General features: G+C 39.0%; 1 protein-coding gene across 1 annotated transcript in view; it reads right to left on the bottom strand.

Annotated features, from left to right (window-relative positions):
• DCHS2 (dachsous cadherin-related 2) overlaps positions 1-19,909 on the bottom strand; it is a 261,718-nt gene that overhangs the window by 89,366 nt on the left and 152,443 nt on the right. The window contains exons 4-7 of the mRNA XM_023226330.3: positions 7,881-8,117; positions 5,208-6,224; positions 2,252-2,439; positions 808-907 (exon numbers count right to left, since the gene is read on the bottom strand). Of these exons, the coding sequence (XP_023082098.2) occupies positions 808-907; positions 2,252-2,439; positions 5,208-6,224; positions 7,881-8,117 (1,542 nt within the window). The remainder of the gene's footprint in view (positions 1-807; positions 908-2,251; positions 2,440-5,207; positions 6,225-7,880; positions 8,118-19,909) is intronic.

Below are 19,909 nucleotides of genomic sequence, written 5' to 3'. Positions count from 1 at the left end.
CCATTCTGTAGGTTTCCTGTTCACTCTGATGGTAGTTTCTTTTGCTGTGCAGAAGCTCTTTAGTTTAATTAGATCCCATTTGTCAATTTTGGCTTTTGCTGCCGTTGCTTTTGGTGTTTTAGACATGAAGTCCTTGCCCATGCCTATGTCCTGAATGGTATTGCCTAGATTTTCTTCTAGGGTTTTTATGGTATTAGGTCTAACATTTAAGTCTCTAATCCATCTTGAATTAATCTTTGTATAAGGAGTAAGGAAAGGATCCAGTTTCAGCTTTCTACTTATGGCTAGCCAATTTTCCCAGCACCATTTATTAAATAGGGAATCCTTTCCCCATTTCTTGTTTCTCTCAGGTTTGTCAAAGATCAGATGGTTGTAGATGTGTGGTAGTATTTCTGAGGACTCTGTTCTGTTCCATTGGTCTATATCTCTGTTTTGGTACCAGTACCATGCTGTTTTGGAACTCTTAATCATACTTAATACCAATTCTTATCCCCTAACACTTTCCTATCAACAAAAGTAAATTTGTACTTCACATTATTGCAAATTATTCACTAAAGATGAATAGTTTCTATTAGGAATGTAAAAAGCTACTCTGATTTTTTATTAAACTTATAAATTATTTTTCAAAAACTGAAAGTAGCTCTTGACAATAGCAAATGTATTTTGTTTGTAACTTGGTGTATTTTCAAAATTAACTACAGCATTCTAAGTAATCAAAATAGAACCTGTTTTGCCAGAAGGGGATAGTTGATAAATGAAAGCAGAAATCCTAAAAGTTCTTAATCCTGTATGAACAGTAATTTTTACCTGAAGATACTGAGTATATAACTTCTGCATTATTTCCTTCATCAGGATCCTTTGCAAACACAGTTGTAACCAACATTTTTACTGGCTGACCTTCCAGAACCTGCCATTAAAACAAACAGCTTACAAATGAATTAGCAAAAGTTTAAAAAGAAATATCAGTGGACCTTTAAATGAATGAATACATTATACATTTTAACATTTTAAACTATCTTAAATCCACATATAATTCAAATGCATACCATGTAAAAGTTATATGGGTGTAAGTCCATGAAAAGAATCCTCCTTACAAATTAAATCTTTTATTCAATTATAATGAATTATCTGAGGCATCTGAACTAATTCTGACCAAAAGAAAAAGAAATTGAACTTACTAAACAATCTTAGATTTTTGGTGTATTTTAAGATTTCTAGCATATTCTCATTCATCATCTCTTAGGACATTTTTTGAAAGGTGGTTGCTATGGCTTAAAATATGCTTAAAATAAATATGAACCTTTAATTCAGAAAACAAAACTCATACAGGACATATCAATTATCAGGAGCTGTCCTGGAATATTGAAGTGCACATGTGAAGTTCAACTACATGTTTAGAGTCCAACTGCCCAGTTAAGCCACAGAACATTTTAATAATATGATTAAAAAGGGTAATGATAATATAATAATATTTTGCTTTGTTAGAATTTTTCTTTAAAGCTGAACCAGAAGATCGGTTTAAAGTTGTGAGTTCCTCAATACTTTCATTGAGTTGTTCAATATGTATACTTGAGCACAATTTGAATGTCTAATTCAATTGTTCTAGAACAGTAGCTTCTAAACTTTTCATTATTATAACCCATCTACTAAAAAAATTATTAGTAGGTCCAAACATATTTATTAATTATGTGAATGAACGGAGATTCTAATTTATTATGTATATTATAAAACATACAAAAAGACAGAAATGAAAAAGATGAGATAATGTAAATATAATTGCAAGTTTGTGCATGTGATCAAAAGGATCATCTTTTACTATCTCTGGATGTCCACCTACCCACTTTAGAGCTACACGTTGTTCCCCTACCCTTAAGTAACTATCTTAGAGACATGTATCAATTGCCCTTAAGAAGCTCTGCACAAAGAGATGCACGCAAACTACTGGAAAAACAAGCCACGTCTGAGCATTATCCTGAAGCACCATTCAGTTTGTATACAAAGGGCTGAATTGTACTTATTAATATAAAGCAACTAGAGATACAATGCCAAAGAGCACACAGATTCATTTACCTTTTCAAAAGTTTTTAAAGTTTTTTTTTAAAAAATGTGCACAATATCTAGGTCTTCTAGAAAAAAGTATGCTCTGCCACACCAAGACTGATGTGATACATTCACATGTTTTACCACAAGATGGTGCTCAAAACAAATGACTTAAGATATTACACCTTCATCGCAAGGTTACTTCACAAACCTTCACGTGTAACTCCTTTCCAGGCAGACACTGGGGGAAGAAGGGCCTGTTATCATTGATGTCAGTAACTGAGACGTAAACCGCCATGGTGGCATTTCGTGGTGGGGAGCCGCGGTCTGTCACTAGCACAGTCATCTGATGGTGTCCCCGGTGCTCCCGATCCAGTGCCACCCAATTGATCAACTCTCCTGCGGAGCACAGAGCAGAACAAGACATAGGCACTGTGTACCAGGTGCACTGTGGCCAGAACAATTTCCAGAAGGAAAACCAAATAAAAAGCTTTGAGCAAACATGCGACTTCTAAGAACATCTACATAGTAGTTTGGCTCTATGGTACTGTTGAAAAAATTTTCTCAAGTTGCTCCTGAAAATGTCACTTTAAATTTGTTATTCTTTGTATTTCAAATTATCATCCATCAATCATTTGAACTAATAAAAAATGAATTCATAAAAATGATAAAACTCTGTGGGAACTTAGTAATGATTGAGAAGATTTAAAACTGCTGCTTATCCCTCCTTATGCTGCTATACAGGATGATGGAAAGCACGTTAGCTCTGACACAAGTTCTGGATTTGGGCCCCAGTTTCCTCACCTCAGACGTGGAATGGCCCCTCTAAGCCTGGGACTACTGTCAGGAAGAAATGTAACCACACATTTAAAAGTATTGTGCAAGCTATACATGATTACACAAATGGCAGCTGTTATCACTACTTTAACATAATGGCTACACATCTTTCTGAAAATCAAATCATATTCCTTAGGCAATGGTTTGTGTTTTATGTACACAGGTATTTGTTTTTTATCTCACAAAATAGACATGTAGCAATGGATACTGACTTCCTAAAAACTCTTAATGCTTTAGAAGCTTTATTTCAAATATTTCTGCCTAGAGCTACACTACCTTTGGTAACTTTCCTCATGTGTCAGTCATGCAGACCCAGGCATAACATTTAACTGCCTCTCCCTATTGCCAGGGACCGTGGGAAGACAAGCACTTGGTCCAATAGCCTGTCTCCTGTTAGAAAGCTCTGCCAAGCATTGGTTTCCTCATCATTTATAAAAATTTTAAAAAATGTACCTGTGAGAATGTGAGCATGAAGCAGCTACCGACAAACATTTCTATGGCTAAAAACTTTTTTCATGTTAATACAAATAAAATAGCATTGCATAAAAAGAAAGTGGAAACAAGGAACAAAAATGACAATTCTCATTTAGGTAAGTTGCTGAATTGGTGAGCAGTGTTTATGATAACTGTTTACTATTAATATATAAACTACATTTACAGTGTTTACTCTGAGGTTTTAATATAGATCATATATACAACTGCATTTTTTAAATTCCAAACTGTAATTCTCCTCTGAAGACCTTAACTTCTGAATGGCAAACAGATTTTTATTCATAAAGCAAATCTGATGGATAAGCAGCAGCCTTGGAGGTCGGGGATGCAAAAGACTGCAGCTCCGGCTGCAGCGGGGGATGGGCGACACCAGGGTATGGTTCCACAGGAGTTCAACTCCTGGTCACTTGGAAGACTGTCCAGTGAACTGGATGAAAAGGGGGTGTGTCTCCTAGGCTCTGAAGGTCACCCTCCACACTGCCCTTGCACCCTGCTGTCCTTGGGAGGAGGAACAGTTTACAAGCACATATTCTTCCAAGCCCCTTCATACTCTTTAGCTCTTTCCCCCTCAAAGCATGGCACAGGGCATGTCAGGAATTGTCTCCTGTATTCATGGTAAGGAAACAGCTCTGAGCTTAAGCTACTTGCTTAAAGCCATGCAATGAAATGAGGAATGGACACCTGGTCTTCTTGTAGGGGAGGGAAGATCAAGGGGGAATCAACTGTAGTTTGCTTACTTTAAAGAAAAAAACAAGTGAAATAGAAGACCTTGAGAACTAGCCATATGGAAGTAAAGTGCAAGCAGGGTCAATCCTGTATACCTGTATGGTTTTGCCCTGTCAGAAGGAGTCCCAGCTTAGGGAGTGAATGAGAGTGGAAAGGCAGCTTGCAACCTTCTTGGCAAGTGATGTGCCCTGTGAAAACCTCCATCTGCTGAGAAAGGTCACCTTCTCCTAATTCACAGAACAGAGGCTTGAGAACAAAGGCTTGAAGTTCATCAGAACTGAATGTAAAGTCTGTCCCACTAAAGGCACGGCACCATCTGCCCAGGTTATGACATAGATGGTGTCTGCTGGACCCGCACAAAGAGGGCGCTTCCTCTCATCTTCCCAGCTGCATGACTTTGGGTGTACTACTTGAGCTATCCGGGTCTCAGTTTCCTGGCTATGTATTTGCAGTATAAATATATTTCATTGTAAGGATTAAATAAACTCCCTGTAAACTTACACAACATAAATTTTAAAATATAGTGACTTTTAATCTTTAATTTCTTAATTCAGACTTCAAAAATTTCACTGTGATTATTCCCCGTTTTCCTCTGGTTCCCCTGTCAGAATGAGAATAAAGATATACATTCTGAGAGTGATTCTGAAATCTTAACCAATGAATTCATTTCTAGCTTTACATTGATGATATTTATATTTCACAAAATACATCTTGACATTTTTTAAATGTCTACAAATGGAAAAGGATGGTTGCTGAAAAAATTAGCCTTTACACAAGGATATATTCAATCCAGTTCTGACTACACCTCTAGTTCAGAAAAAGAACCATATATTGGCAGGATGTGGATGTGATGCAAGGAAAGTATGAATTATTATGGGTGAAACTCTGTTCAATTTTACTCCATTTTTAAGATCTCACAATACAGTAATCGAATACCGCATTTATTAAAAACCGTATTTCAATTGCATGTATGCACTAATGCTACACCTAACGATTTGAGTTTTCTGAATCTTGATTTTATTTAATTTTTAATTTTTATTTTTACTTAAAGACCAGCATGATAGTACTCAATCTTCGTTTTAAAGGAATAGGTGGAAACTATGAAGTGCTACCTGTATTAGGATTCATCTTGAAGAATCTTCCATCAGACAAAAGGAAATATAATAGCTGTCCATTCCTTCCATAGTCCATGTCAATAGCTGTAATTTTGCCTATTACACCTTGGGGAACAGGGCTCTCTTCGACTTTCAGAAACAATACATCATGCAAGAAGGTGGGGGAATTGTCATTCTCATCCCGGACATGAACAGTGACTGTAGTGCTCACATTTTGCAACAATCCGTCCTCGGGGATCCAAGCAAACACTTTAAAATTATATGTTTGGGTGGATTCATAGTCAAGCTGTCGCCGCAAATAAATCCAGCCCGTGTAAGGGCGGATTCCAAACACAGCAGAGTCTATGCTAGGTTCCAGCGAGTACCTAAGCGGCGAGGCTGCACGCTGGGGGCCAAGTGGGTGCGCCTGTGTTTGCAGTATTTGTGTCGTCGGTGAGAGAGACTCACTGACTTCCACTTGATAGACCAAATGTTCGAAAGTCCAGGATGGGCTGTGTTCACGTTTCTCGATAACGACTGTCAGCACCAGCAGGGCTGCCCGAGGAGGCACGCCTTGGTCCTCGGCCCTGAGAATCAGCGTGAGCTCCCGGTGCTCGCCCGCGCCCAGGCTGCCGTTGAGGAACAGCACCCCCAGGGCTCTGTCGATGGCAAAGACGCCCGGCTGCGGGCTGGCGATGGAGTACCGGAGGAGTCCGTTCCGCCCACTGTCTCTGTCTTCCGCACGTGCGAGGTACAAGGCTGTGCCAGGCGGCGTGGTCTGCGATATTCTAATCTCATCCGAGGTCCTGAGGAACGCTGGGTGGTTGTCATTGACATCCAGGACAGTTATGTTGACCTCTGTGCTGCTGCAGGCTGGGGCGCTGCCGAGCTGCGCCTGCACGGTGAGCACAACCACGGGCTGCGTCTCGTGATCCAGGGGCTTCCGGGTGCGAATAGAGCCCAGCCACGGGTGAATGGAGAACTTTCCGCCGAGATCACCAGAAGAAATCCTGTAAAAGATGGGTTCTGAGGAGTCTGAAAAAGAGAGAGGGGGCAACCACTGTATGTCAAAAGGGTGGACCCACTGGAAACTTAGAAATTGAAATATTAATACAGTCATTCACTGCCTAATGACACTCCAATGATGGACCACATATATTATGATGGTTCCGTAAGATTCTGACACCGTATTTTATTGTACCTTTTCTATGTTCACATACATAAATCCTTACCTTTGGGGTACAACTGCCTACCGTATTAAGTGCAGTAATATGCTGTGCAGGTTCGTAACCTAGGAGCAATGGATTATAACATTTAGCCTAGGTGTCTGGTAGGCCACACCATCTAGGTTTGTGTGAGTACACTCTGTGACGTCTGCACACTGACAAAATTTTCTAATGAGGCATTTCTCAAAACATTTCCCATCGTTAAGGACCCGTGATTGTATATTCTCCATCTAGGGAGACTACTGTGCAATGTCTTACTTCCTCTGCTCTCCAAAGCCTGCTGAAAAGTGGACACGTGGTTTTGAGAATTTTTTGGTGTAGGAAAAGAATGTCCAAAGGGCAAAGAGCAAGGCACAGGTTTCATATCTTCCTTCATCCTTCTTACATGAGTTAAAAGGGAAAGATATTCAGAAAATAATTGGGATACCTTTTTTATATATTTGAGGAAGTCAAGTTAAATTTATGTTGATGTTTCTCTGTTATATCTACCTATGAAGGGCAAATACTCTCCATAGAGATTGTATAGTATTTCAACTTAGGTATGTTTTATGTTTACATTTGCTACCAGTTTGAATGATTTAAAAAATCTTGCTAGTCCAAATAGTACTTGGGCAAATAGCCGTGTGTGACTTTTTCACACTTGTAGAGGAGCCTCTGAAGGATAAATTCCTAGAAATGAATTACCTCTCCAAAGAGCTTGTCCTCCTCCTGGTCCCCTCCTGTTCCTTCCTAAGTTGAAATACTATACAACTGTCTTTTAGGGAGACAGAATGACGTCCAGTTATCTGGAAAGTTGCTCAGTATATACTAAGTGGGGAAAGAAGCTCTACAACAACAAATACAGAAAGATGCATATTTGTCAAAAACTTGTAAATTGTGTGTGTGTGTGTATGTATGTGTGTTTTGGTGAGTGGGTTATAGGAGACATATACTTTGTATATTATAATCTGTATTGTTTTAAACATTCTTTTACAAATGCCTATTATTTTTGTGATCAGAAAAAAAAATTGTGGGATGGACAGAAACAATGTTGGAGGAACAAAGAGCAAGCCACAGGCTGTGTTATCTCCCTTGTTTTGACTTGCATGGAAAGAAGAAAAAGATTATTCCCTGTAATCCCAGCACTTTGGGAGGCCGAGACGGGCGGATCACGAGGTCAGGAGATCGAGACCATCCTGGCTAACACGGTGAAACCCCGTCTCTACTAAAAAATACAAAAAAACTAGCCGGGCGAGGTGGCGGGCGCCTGTAGTCCCAGCTACTCGGGAGGCTGAGGCAGGAAAATGGTGTAAACCCGGGAGGCGGAGCTTGCAGTGAGCTGAGATCAGGCCACTGCACTCCAGCCTGGGCGACAGAGCGAAACTCCGTCTCAAAAAAAAAAATAATTCAAGATTGTACTGCCTAGGAAAAAACAAGAAATGTTCCAATAATGGACTTCCATGCAGCATAAGAAATAAGTACTTACTCAGGGGCTCTCTTGCTTTCACTGTTCCAATGGGACTATCTTCAGGCACATCTTCATAAACTAAGAAAGTGTACTTAGGCCTTTCAAATTCAGCAGGTGCCAGAGTTGTCTGGAAAATGTGTATGGTGACTTCGGCATTAATGACAGCTGTGAGCCCACCACCGTCTTGAGCAGAAACCATCAACGAAAGTGAGGTAGATTCCAAATGACTAAGAGGTGATGTTAAGTAAATAATTCCTGGGTAGGGAAAATAAAACATTGGTAAACAGATAACATGCAATAAACACTGATGAGCAATAGGAACACCTGGTCTGTTAAGCGTATTGTGATGTCTTATTTATACGTTAACTTAACTGGGCCACAGGATGTCCAGACATTTGATCAAACATTATCTTGAGTGTGTGTGAGGGTGTTTTTGGATGAGATTAACATTTAAATCTGTAGACTGAATAAAGCAGATCATCCTCCCTAACGTGGGTGGACCTCGCCCAATCCATTGAAGGCCTGAATAGAACAAAAAAGCTGACGAAGAGAGAATGACTCCTGCTCTCAAGCTGGGGCACTGGTTTCTCTCCAGCCTTCAGACACAGAAGCATTGGCTCTTCCTAAGTCTCAATGCTGCTGGTCTTCAGCCTCCAACTATACCATTGGCTCTCCTGGTTCTCAGGTCTTTGGACCGAGACTGAAGCGACCCTGACAGCTCTCCTGGATCAGCTTGATGGATCTGCTCACCCTGCAGATCTTGGGACTTGCCAGCCTTCATAATCACATGAGCCAACTCCTTGTGATCAGTCTCCTCAGACACACACACACACACAAACACACATCCTGTTGGTTCTGTTCTCTGGAGGTGAACTGATACATGTATTTGCCAACCAAAGAACTTGAGCGTATTTGCAAAACAATGCCCAAATTATGTTAGGTAAGCAATATTTTCCTAGAGCTAAAACATTAGACATTTTAGAAGTATATAAAGGCACTAGAAAAACATAAATTGTGTTGTCTTTCTTATACCTTACCATATCACCAGCCCAAGATGACAGAAGAACAGATTATATCCCATAGTTCAGTGTATTCCAATGCAGGCTAGCGCAGGGTTGCAGGGTGATTACAACCTGCTCAAGTGTCAGAATCCCAAGTCTACAGGATGAAACTAAAATTTTATCTTCTGCGATGTTTGACGTTTACCCTGAACTAGACTGTGTAGGGTAGCTCTCTTTTTCGACTGACTCCACTCCATCTTTGTTGGTGAGAAGAAATAATACAATAGCTGTGTACAACAAAACTTCAGCAAATGTAAAGACAATGGGGACAAGACTGGCAACTTAGGCTTATGTATGTAGAGTATGTGAGAGAAGGTATTTATGGCTAAGTTGGGAAGAGATTTGGTAATACTGACAAATTGAATTATTTAATATTATTAATACTACCACTTAGTGTACTAGTTTAAAAATCTGAAAACAGATCTAATGCAATCAACTTATGAAATGAACCTGTTAGTTTTATTTAATGAGAAAAATGTATGCAAACTTATTAAAAGAATTTGCAAACAAATGGCTGGCCCTTTATGGAATTCATCATGTACAACTGGCCATAACAATTAGTGAAATGAATGAATACTGCAGTCTTTGCCAGTTTAGAAGAAGTTGACAAAAACATCAGGGATATCAGTTTCTAGGCTTTAAAAGGTGACATCCATTTGATTTCTTCCTTTTTTGTATAAAAATCTGTCCTCTTGCAATTTTAATTTCTTGTTTCTATTTCTATTAGGAATTTAATAAAATATTCTTATTTACTGAAATCAAATATCTTGCTTGGCCTGCTCTAAACATCCTCATTTTCCTTTTTTCCCCAGCTTTATTGAGGTATAGTTGACCAATAAAATTACATACATTTAAGGTGTACAATTTTGACAATTTGTGATATATATGTATACATACATACATATATAACCATTTTCTTTAATTATTCCTTACCTAAAATGATTTTAAGTCATTTCTCTCACAGTTCTTTCTCCTAAACATGGTCCAAGTTGATCATCTCAATTTTGATACCCAAAGTGAACAAACTTTGCTTCCAATTTTACTGTTACAAAGCAGAGTATAAACACTCTTTATTAGAATACTATAAAATACTAATGTAACCAACTATTACTACACCAGCTTTTAGTAGCCACATTCACATTTGGTTTCAGACTGATTTGATGGTCCATCAAAGCACTCAGTACTTATCACAAAAATTTCCAGGTCAGATCTTTCCCATCTGTTACTGGTGCAGTTTTTTAAAAAAATATTGCTTTAGTATTAAAGTCTCGGATTGATTGAAAAATAAAACTTGAATATACGCAAATGTGTACAGAAGAAAAGAAAAAGTCTCTCTACCTCAAGCATTCCCACTTGCCAGGTATATATTCTTCCAGAGCTACTGCTAAATTCCAATTCCAGAGACCTTTTAAAAGATTTTATGTTGACCCCTGATGATTATGACAATGAAAAACTTAATGTCTGCCTCAACACAACCTGGTTTTCCTGCATCCTGACTGACTCCTTCTGAACTATTTTTATATTTGTGTTAGACTAGTTGTCTTGAAATTCAAATCTAGACACATCGATGACTCCCCAAGTTTTCAGGGTAAAGCTCAAATGCCTTATCTTAACATACCAAGCCATTCACAATGGCCCCTCCCTCTCTGTAACCCCATCTCATAGCTCTCTGTGTCATAGCTCTCTGTGTCATAGCTCTCTGTACAGTACCTTTTCCTCTAGGCAAAGTGAACAATTTGTGATTTCCAGAAAAGACCTTGCTGTCTTCCACCTGGATTGCTGCATCCTCTTCCCAGAACAACTTCTTCATCTTCTTTGACGCAACAATTTCTAGTCGTATTTTATTTTATTATTATTATTATTGAGATGAAGTCTCGCTGTGTCGCCCAGGTTAGAGTACAGCGGCATGATCTCGGCTCACTGTGACCTCCGCCTCCTGGGTTCAAGTGATTCTCCTGCCTCAGCGTCCTCAGTAGCTGGGATTACAGGTGCCCACCACCATGCCCAGCTAATTTTTGTATTTTTAGTAGAGACAGGGTTTCACCATGTTGGCCAGCCTGGTCTCGAACTCCTGACCTCGTGATTTGCCTGCCTCGGCCTCCCAAGTGCTGAGATTATAGGTGTGAGCCACTGCGCTTGGCCTCCAGTCATATTTTAAAACACAGCTCAAGTTTCATCTGGTACAGCTGACCTTCTTTTCTCTCCACTTAGCTGTAGCTACCACTGTTCTATGACCCCACAGCAGCCTGGGTACATGTGCCTATTATGAACTTAACGTGTCTTACTTAATTACCAGTTTTTAATATTTTATATCAGTCCCTCATTTACTCATTAGTTTACTCAATGATTTATAAATTAAAAGACATTTTGAAAATATATAAACGATAATTTACTATACATAAAGAGAAGAGAGTTCTGTAAACAAAATGGAAAATAACTGAAAGTTAGATTAGCAGTGGATAAGGACAGGTAGTTTAGATAAGAAACAAGAAAATGTTAATAAATACAGTACTGCTCAAAATCACTAATAATAATGAAAATGCAAAATTAAAACCACTACCTCATTTTTACCTCTCTGTTTTCCTAAAATATTTAAGTGATAATATCCAGAGTTAATAACAGGTTGTTATTTATGTACATTCTCCAAAAGGCATTTTGGTGATATTTATCAAAATTCTAATTGTTCACATTCATTAACGCGGAAATCTACCATATATTTGTGTAAGTACACAGAAATAAATCAAGAGGATGTCATTTGGCACACTGAAAATAACCTCAATATGCATCAAGAAAAGAATGGATGGTTCACTCTACTGTGGTATATCAATACAATAGAATACAATGTAGCATCAAAATAAAGTAAATACACACGTTTTCATCTAGAAAGATTTTACATGCTACATTTTATGTGACAAACAAGTTGCAAAAGTGAGTCTATGTTATCAATCCATTGTGCTTAAAAAAATAATGTCAGTACTGCACGTATTAGCCAGGATTCTCCAGAGAAACAAACTAATGGGATCTCTCTCTGTGTAGATACAGATATCTATAGGTCTTATATCTCTCATATCTACATATAGAGATAGACAGATAGACATTAATAGATAGATATAAAGTGAGATTTATGTTAAGGAATTGGCTGAGATGATGAAGTCGGAGAAGTCCCATGTTCACCCATCTGCAAGCTGGAGACCTAGAAAAGCTGATGGTATAGTTTGAAAGCCTGAGAGTCAGCTTGTCAGTGGTGTAGATTCTAGTCAGGGTCTGGTGGCCTTAGAGCCAGAAGCACTGAGGGCAAGAGACTGATGTCTCAGCTCAAGCTGTTAGGCAGAGAGCAAATTCACCCTTCCTCCACCTTTTTGTTCTTTTTTCAGGCCCTCAATGAATTAGATGATGCTCACCCATTCTAGGGAGGGCCACCTGCTTTACACAGTTCACCAGTTCAAATGAAAACCCACTCACAGAGACACCCAGAAACAGTGTTTAATCAGCTATCTGGGCATCTCGTGGACTATTCAAGTTAACACATAAAAGTAATAATCAAATACAAACTTTTTTTTGAGATGGAATCTCACTCTGTTGCCCAGGCTGGAGTGCAGTGGTGTACTCTCGGCTCACTGCAACCTCTGCCTCCCAGATTCAAGCGATTCTCCGGCCTCAGCCTCCTGTGTAGCCAGGACTACAGGCGCCCACCACCACGCCTAGCTAATTTTTGTAGTTTTAGTAGAGAGGGGTTGCACCACATTGGCCAGGCTGGTCTCGAACTCCTGACCTTGTGATCTGCCCATCTCGGCTTCCCAAAGTGCTGGGATTACAGGTGTGAGCCACCGCGCCCAGCCAAACATTTTTAAAATCATGGAATATCTCTCTTTAATGTAAAAGAAAAATTCATGAAAACCTGCTGAGAACATTTGATTACAGAACACTATGTAAAGTATGAGTACAAACACTAATACAAATACGATGTGTGTACACACAGAACTATGCATACTGAAAAATATGAAAGGATAGGAACTGTCAAGGGAAGTCATCTTTGTGTGTTGAGATTATGAGAAGCTCACTTTTTACTTCTTACATTCCTATAGTTTAAACATTTTTAATAATTATGTGTTAACTTTGTAAATAAAAAAATACATTTTAAAGATATTCAGAAAAAGAAGATATATTTGGTTATTTATTTAACTTTTTTAGAACTATGAAGGAAACTTGTAAACTATAGTGTAAACTAAGATTGGACATTAAAATGTGGGCCTCTAGAAATAATTGCAGAGCACATTTCCTTAAAAATAGGATTCTTATTCAACAAAAAGTTTCAAGAATGAATATCATGGAAATTTCAGAACCATGCAATAAAGATATTTAAGGGAGTAATTTCCATTAAATCAATCCCTGAGGTTACAATAAACAAACTCTAGAGAAGCTGTCTCTATAAAGCTGAACATGAAAAATAATGTTTCAAATACTCAAATTACTAAGGTGTGTCCCAGTAACATATGGCAAATTGTGAAGTCTAATAAAATTAATATCTATACTAGATTCACTCTGCTACTGAAAAGTATTATCTCTGGTAGAACTATTTGGTGTCTAATTATCCCCCCTCCAAATCCCCAAACTGGCATTTTTAACTGAGACAGTTTAATAATAGTTTTTGAGGTTCCCGATGATTTGACAATGGGGACCAAGAAGCAACATATCACTTATTTTATCCTTGATACCACCTAGAATGTTAGTCCATGAAGCAAAATTAACTTTATTATCTTAACATTTTATGGATTAATGTCCATTTTAGTTGCCATAATTTGAGTTATCAAATGAATTTGAAGGAAAGGAAAAGGGAAGAAGAAGTGAGACATGACATCAATTATAGAGTTATACAAATGTAACCTTTTCAAGAATCTTTACCCTTATACAAGCCAATCAGTAACTAAGTGTAATATCAATAAAGACAAATAAGAGCTGTCAGTTATAGGTGAGCAGGAGATAACAAAATTTAAAGTTGTATGTAAACAGTGAAACATTACACAAATGTTAGCTATTATGAAGAGGGCTTAGCTTAGAACCTTGCATATGGTAGCCACTCAAAGAAATGAATTTATGTAGGGGGAGAATCGCGAACCTCACTTCTCTAAGGGAAGTGCCTTGTTAATAATTTAAAAAAAGTTTTCCCCCGGGTGTCGTGGCTCACACCTGTAATTCCAGCACTTTGGGAGGCGGAGGTGGGTGGATCACGAGGTCAGGACATTAAGACCATCCTGGTTAACACAGTGAAACACCGTCTCTACTAAAAATACAAAAAAATTAGCCAGGTGTGGTGGTGGGTGCCTGTAGTCCTAGCTACTCGGGAGGCTAAGGCAGGAGAATGGCATGAACCTGGCAGGCAGAGCTTGCAGTGAGCCAAGACCATACCACTGCGCTCCAGCCTGGGTGACAGACCGAGACTCCATCTCAAAAAAAAAAAAAAAGTTTTCAATTATTTCAAAACACTGCCCTATAAGCACCTCACCATACAAGATAAATCTCTGAAATCTCAGTTTTCCACTAGGTTTTAAAAAGAAAATGACTGTTATCATATTCCTCCATTTTTCATTTCACAGAAGTCTTAGAAGTAGAGACCATCACTCCATATACTGTATATGTATCTTAATGCATACATTCATATATATACACATACATTCATATATATACACATACATTCATATGTATACATACATACACACATATCTAGCTATATATAATATGCTGATCTATCAAAAATTCCTGTGTAATAACGGGATTATAAATATTGTGTGAATAAAAATCCTGTCCATCAATTGCTAGTCTCTAAGTAATTTTTCAATAACATCAGAAACTCCACTGTTTTCTGTGCATATCCACAGGCTAATCACTTAAACCTACCATGTTTTTACCTTAATCCTCCTGGTAATATCAGACAGAATTAGTTCCTGTCTGAAAGTGCTCAATCCTTGGGTTAATTATTTCCAGAAGGCCAAAAGTTTAGTCTTTTTTATTTTAATTTTTTTATTAAATGAAAGCATTATACTCAACTAAATATAACCATCAAAAGAAATCAACACAATTGGTAAATTCACTTGTCTTTGAACTTGAAGGGCTTTAGAGATACTGTGGGCTTTATTCCAGACCACTGCAATAAAGCCAATACTGCAAAAAAAGTGAGACATAGAAATTTTTTGATTTTCCATTGCATAAAAAAGTTATGTTTATATTATGTTGCAGCCTATTCAGTGTGCAATAACAGTAAGTCTAAAGAAAACAGCGTATATATCTTAATTTAAAAATACTTTATTGCTAAAAAAAGTGCTAACGGTCATTTGAGATTTTAGTGAGTGGTGATCTTTTTGCTGGTGGAGGGGCTTGCCTCAATGTAGATGGGTACTGACTTTTCAGTGTGGTGGTTACTGAAGGTGGCGGTGGCTGTGGCAATTTCTTAAAATAAGACAACAATGAAGGTTGCCACATTGACTCTTCCTTTCACAAAATATTTGTTTCTGTAGCATGCAATGCTGTTTGCTAATAGTTTACGCACATTAGAACTTCATTAAAATTAGAGCCAATCCTCTTAGTTCCTGCTGCTGATTTATCAACTAAGTATATGGAATATTCTAAATCTTTTGTTGTCATTTCAACAATGTTCACAACATCTTCACCAGGACTAGATTCCATCTCAAGAAACCATTTTCTTTGCTCATCCAAAAAAGTAATTCCTCATCAGTTTAAGTGTTATCATGAGATTGCAGCAATTCTGTCACATCTTCAGGCTCCACTTCTAATTCTATGCCTCTTGCTATTTTTACCACGTCACTGAAGTGGTGATTCCCTCAAAGTCATCTGTGAGGGTTGGAATCAACTTCTTCCAAACTCCTATGTTAACCTACTTCCATGAATCACAAATGTTCTCAATGGTATCTAGAATGGTACATCCTTTCCAGAAAGTTTTCAATGTATTTTACCCAAATATATCAGAGGACTCAATATCTATGGCAGCTATAGCCTTAAGAAATGTATTTCTTAAACAAAATACTTGAAAGTCAAAATTAGTCCTTGATGGGGATGCATGGATTGCAGAATGAATCTTGTGTTAGAAGACATTAAGAAAAAACCTCCTTGTACATCTTCATCAGAGCTCTTAGGTAGCCATGTGCATTGTCAGTGAGCAGTAATGATTTGAAAGATTTTTTTTGTAAATAATAGGTCTCAACAGTGGGTTTAAAATATTCTGTAAACCAGGCTGCAGACAGATGATATCTGTAAACAGATAACATCTGTTTGTCATCCAGGCTCTGTTGTTCCTTTCATAAAGCATAGTCAGAGTAGACACAGTATATTTCTTTTTTTTTTTTTTGAGATGGAGTCTCGCTCTGTCGCCCAGGCTGGAGTGCAGTGGCCAGATCTCAGCTCATTGCTGAGCAAGCTCTGCCTCGCCGGTTTATGCCATTCTCCTGCCTCAGCCTCCCGAGTAGCTGGGACTACAGGCGCCCACCACCTCGCCCGGCTAGTTTTTTGTATTTTTTAGTAGAGATGGGGTTTCACTGTGTTAGCCAGGATGGTCTCGATCTCCTGACCTCGTGATCCGCCCGTCTCGGCCTCCCAAAGCGCTGGGATTACAGGCTTGAGCCACCGTGCCCAGCTAACACAGTATATTTCTTAAGAGTCCTAGGACTTTCAGAATGATAAATTAGCATTGTTCCACTTAAAGTCACCAGCTGCATTAGCCCCTAACAAAAGAGTCAGCCTGCCCTTTTCAGCTTTGAAGCTAGGCATTGACTTCTCTCTAGCTATGAAAGTCCTAGAGGGCATCTTATTTCATATAAGGCTGTTTCATCTACACTGAAAATCTATTGTTTAGTGTAATCACCTTCACCAATAATCTTAGCTAGATTTTCTAGATACCTTGCTGCAGCTTCTCCATCACCACTTGCTGTTTCACCTTACACTTTTAGGTAATGGAGATGGCGTCTTTCCTTAAACCTCATGAACCAACCTCTGCTAGCTTCAAATTTTTTTCTGTAGCTTCTTCATCTCTTTCAGCCCTCCTATATTTAAAAAGAGTTAGGACCTTGCTCTGGACCAGGCTTTGGCTTAAGGGAATGTTGCGACTGGTTTGATCTATCCAGACCACTCAAACTTTCTGACTCGGCAATGAGTCTCTTTTGCTTTCTTATCATTTGTGTGTTCACTGGAGTGGTACTTTTAATTCCCTTCAAGAACTTTTCCTTTACAATCACAATTCGGATAACTGTGCAGAGGACTAGCTTTTGGCTTATCTGCACTTTTGACATGCCTTCGTCACTATGCTTAATCATATCTAGCTTTTGATTTAAAGAGAGAGATAGGCCACTCTTCCTTTCACTCGGACACTTAGAGGCCATTATAGGGTTACTAACTGCCGAATTCCAACATTGCTGTGTCTCGGGAATTAGGGCAGCCTGGGGAGAGAGAAAGACAGGAAACAGCCAATGGGTGGAGCAATCAGAGTACACACAACATTTATCAGTTATGTTCGCAGGCTTTCATGGGCATGGTTTGTGGCATCCCCAAACAATTACAATAGCAATATCAAAGATCACTGATCACAGATCATCATAACATGTATAATAATGAAAAAGTTTGAAATACTGTGAGAATTATCAAAATGTGACACAGAGCCACAAAGCGTCCCCGTAACGCTAATAAATTTGCTTGAGGAGAGTTGCCACAAACCTTCCATTTGTAAAAAGCACACGATCTGTGAAGCACAATGAAGTGGGGTATGCCTGTATAAATAAGCTGGACCTACATCTGAGCATGGCTGCTAGGTCATTTATCAGCAAATATGCATATCTATACATTCAATCACTTCCTTCATTTTGTGAATTATATTCAATATATTTGTTTTGGTCAAGGTCTAATCAGGAAAACTGAAACCATCCTAAGAATTTTAGTGGCTATTTAATTAAAGAAACTGATTACACAAGTATGGGAAAGCCAAAAGAATAAGAAGGGGATGATGAACAGTAACTCCAAGAAACTGTGACCTTCTCTAGGGTTGCAGAAACAGAAGGAAAAAGGCAGTATTGCTACCTCTATCAAAAAGAGGAGGAGAGAGAGCCATGGTGTGTCTTGGAGCCCTGAGGCGGCACCGCAGGGCTGGCGTCCACATCTCTGAGGCATCTCTGTGCTGCTGAGACTCAGGTGTCTCAGAGGGTTAGTGCAGAGCTATGTTCAAACCTTTAAGGGCAGGGCCCAGGAAGTACTCTGGTCACCATGGTGTGGCTGCTGTAACCCGACGAGGCCTGGTGAGGGCAGTGCTCACTGTCCAAAAGGCCTTGTGTGGCTGATACAGCTGATAGTGGCATTTCTGAGGAAAATGGTGCAGCTGGTGCCAAAGGACTTGGGAGGAATACTAAACACAGAAGAAAGCATGAAAAAGCCCCTTCTCTCCTCCTCGTGATGTCCACTTTCCTGCCAGTACCTCCCACTGGTAGAATAGATCTGAAAGGTGGCTGTAACAGTGGCTTGGGGCATCAGTCCCCTATCTGGCTGTGCCTTCGCCCAAGATGTCTAGGTCCCAGCTCTGCAGGGCCTCCTCACTAATGCTAAGTTTTGATGATGGCAAATCTTTGGCTTAGTTTCCCCAGCCTAGGGGTGATAGTTGCTTCCATCATATGTCAACCTCGGTGTTTCCTTTTTGCCTTTTCTGTCTTCCATTATCCCCGTAACCAACTGTCTATAGTAAATTATTACTGTTACTATAAATGTTATTGTTTCTGTTTTCCTGACTGGATGCTGATCGGTACTGATCTCACTTTTTCTACGGGCCTGGCTTAAGTTACTAGTTAGATGAAATAATCACTATGGCTTGAAGGGCTAAGATGTTTGACCAGTGTCACCTTGTTCACATGTCAAGGTTCTCCAAGTAAATAAACAAGTGCATGCTGGGCCAGACAAAAACTACAAGTCCTAATTATGCCACCCTTACAAAACAGGCTCTTGTTATTCTCTGCCTAACTTCCCCATTGTTTCCTTCATGAAACCGATCATAACCTGCGGTATTTTCTGTTTTCTTGTTTTTGTTTGTCCCCCTCCACAAGTTAAAGCCCATGAGGGCAAGGACTGTGTCTGTCTCATTCACCACTACCAAACAGGGTCTGGCACAGTTCCAGGCTCAGAAAAGGTGCTCAGTAATTATTTGTTGAATGAATTAACAAACGAACGAACCAACTGGAAAAAATTATGGCTTGAGATTAGTCAGAATTAACAAAGAAGAAAGAAGATGTCTTAGTCAGTTTGGTTGCTATAGCAAACGTAGCATAGACTGGGTCGCTCACACTTCTGGAGGATGGGAAGCCCAAGATCATGGTGCCAGCAGATTCGGTGTCTGGACAGGGCTCTCTTCCTGGTTTGCAGAAGCCATCTTCTTGTATCCTCACATGGCAGAAGCAAGCTCTAGTCCCTCTCTTCATATAAGGCCACTCATCCCATTGTGGAGCGCCACTGTTATGACTTTATCGAAACATAATTAACTCCCAAAGACCCTATCTCCTAATTCCATCCCATTAGGGGTGAGAGTTTCAACATACGAATCTTGGAGGGGCACAAACATGTAGTCCATAGCAGAAGAGTAATGTGGTGTCAGAACTCCAGATCAAATATTTACATTACTATACATCTGTAACAATTTAGAGTGTGTGCTACCAAGGCAAGAATAGATAATAGAACGGAACACATAGACCTTACAAAGATGCTAGTCTACTTAAGTGGTAGTTATGATATTAATGAAGGAATTCCTCTAGGTCCTGATGTATTACATTTAAAAATCAGTCAACTCAGAGAGGGAAAATCACCCCACAACTTTGTCCCATGCAATGTAGTTTCAGTGTATAAAATCATTTTTGTGCCTTTGGTAACAACATGTCCTTATTTAGTCAACATATATAATTATTTTTAATACATTACACATGCATTATACCTAATTACCCATTTAATAAA

Source organism: Piliocolobus tephrosceles, chromosome 3 (assembly GCF_002776525.5).
Source record: "Piliocolobus tephrosceles isolate RC106 chromosome 3, ASM277652v3, whole genome shotgun sequence".
NCBI lineage: Eukaryota > Metazoa > Chordata > Mammalia > Primates > Cercopithecidae > Piliocolobus > Piliocolobus tephrosceles.
The sequence above is the reverse complement of the archived record's forward strand: the minus strand, read 5'-3'. Positions and strand labels throughout refer to the sequence as shown.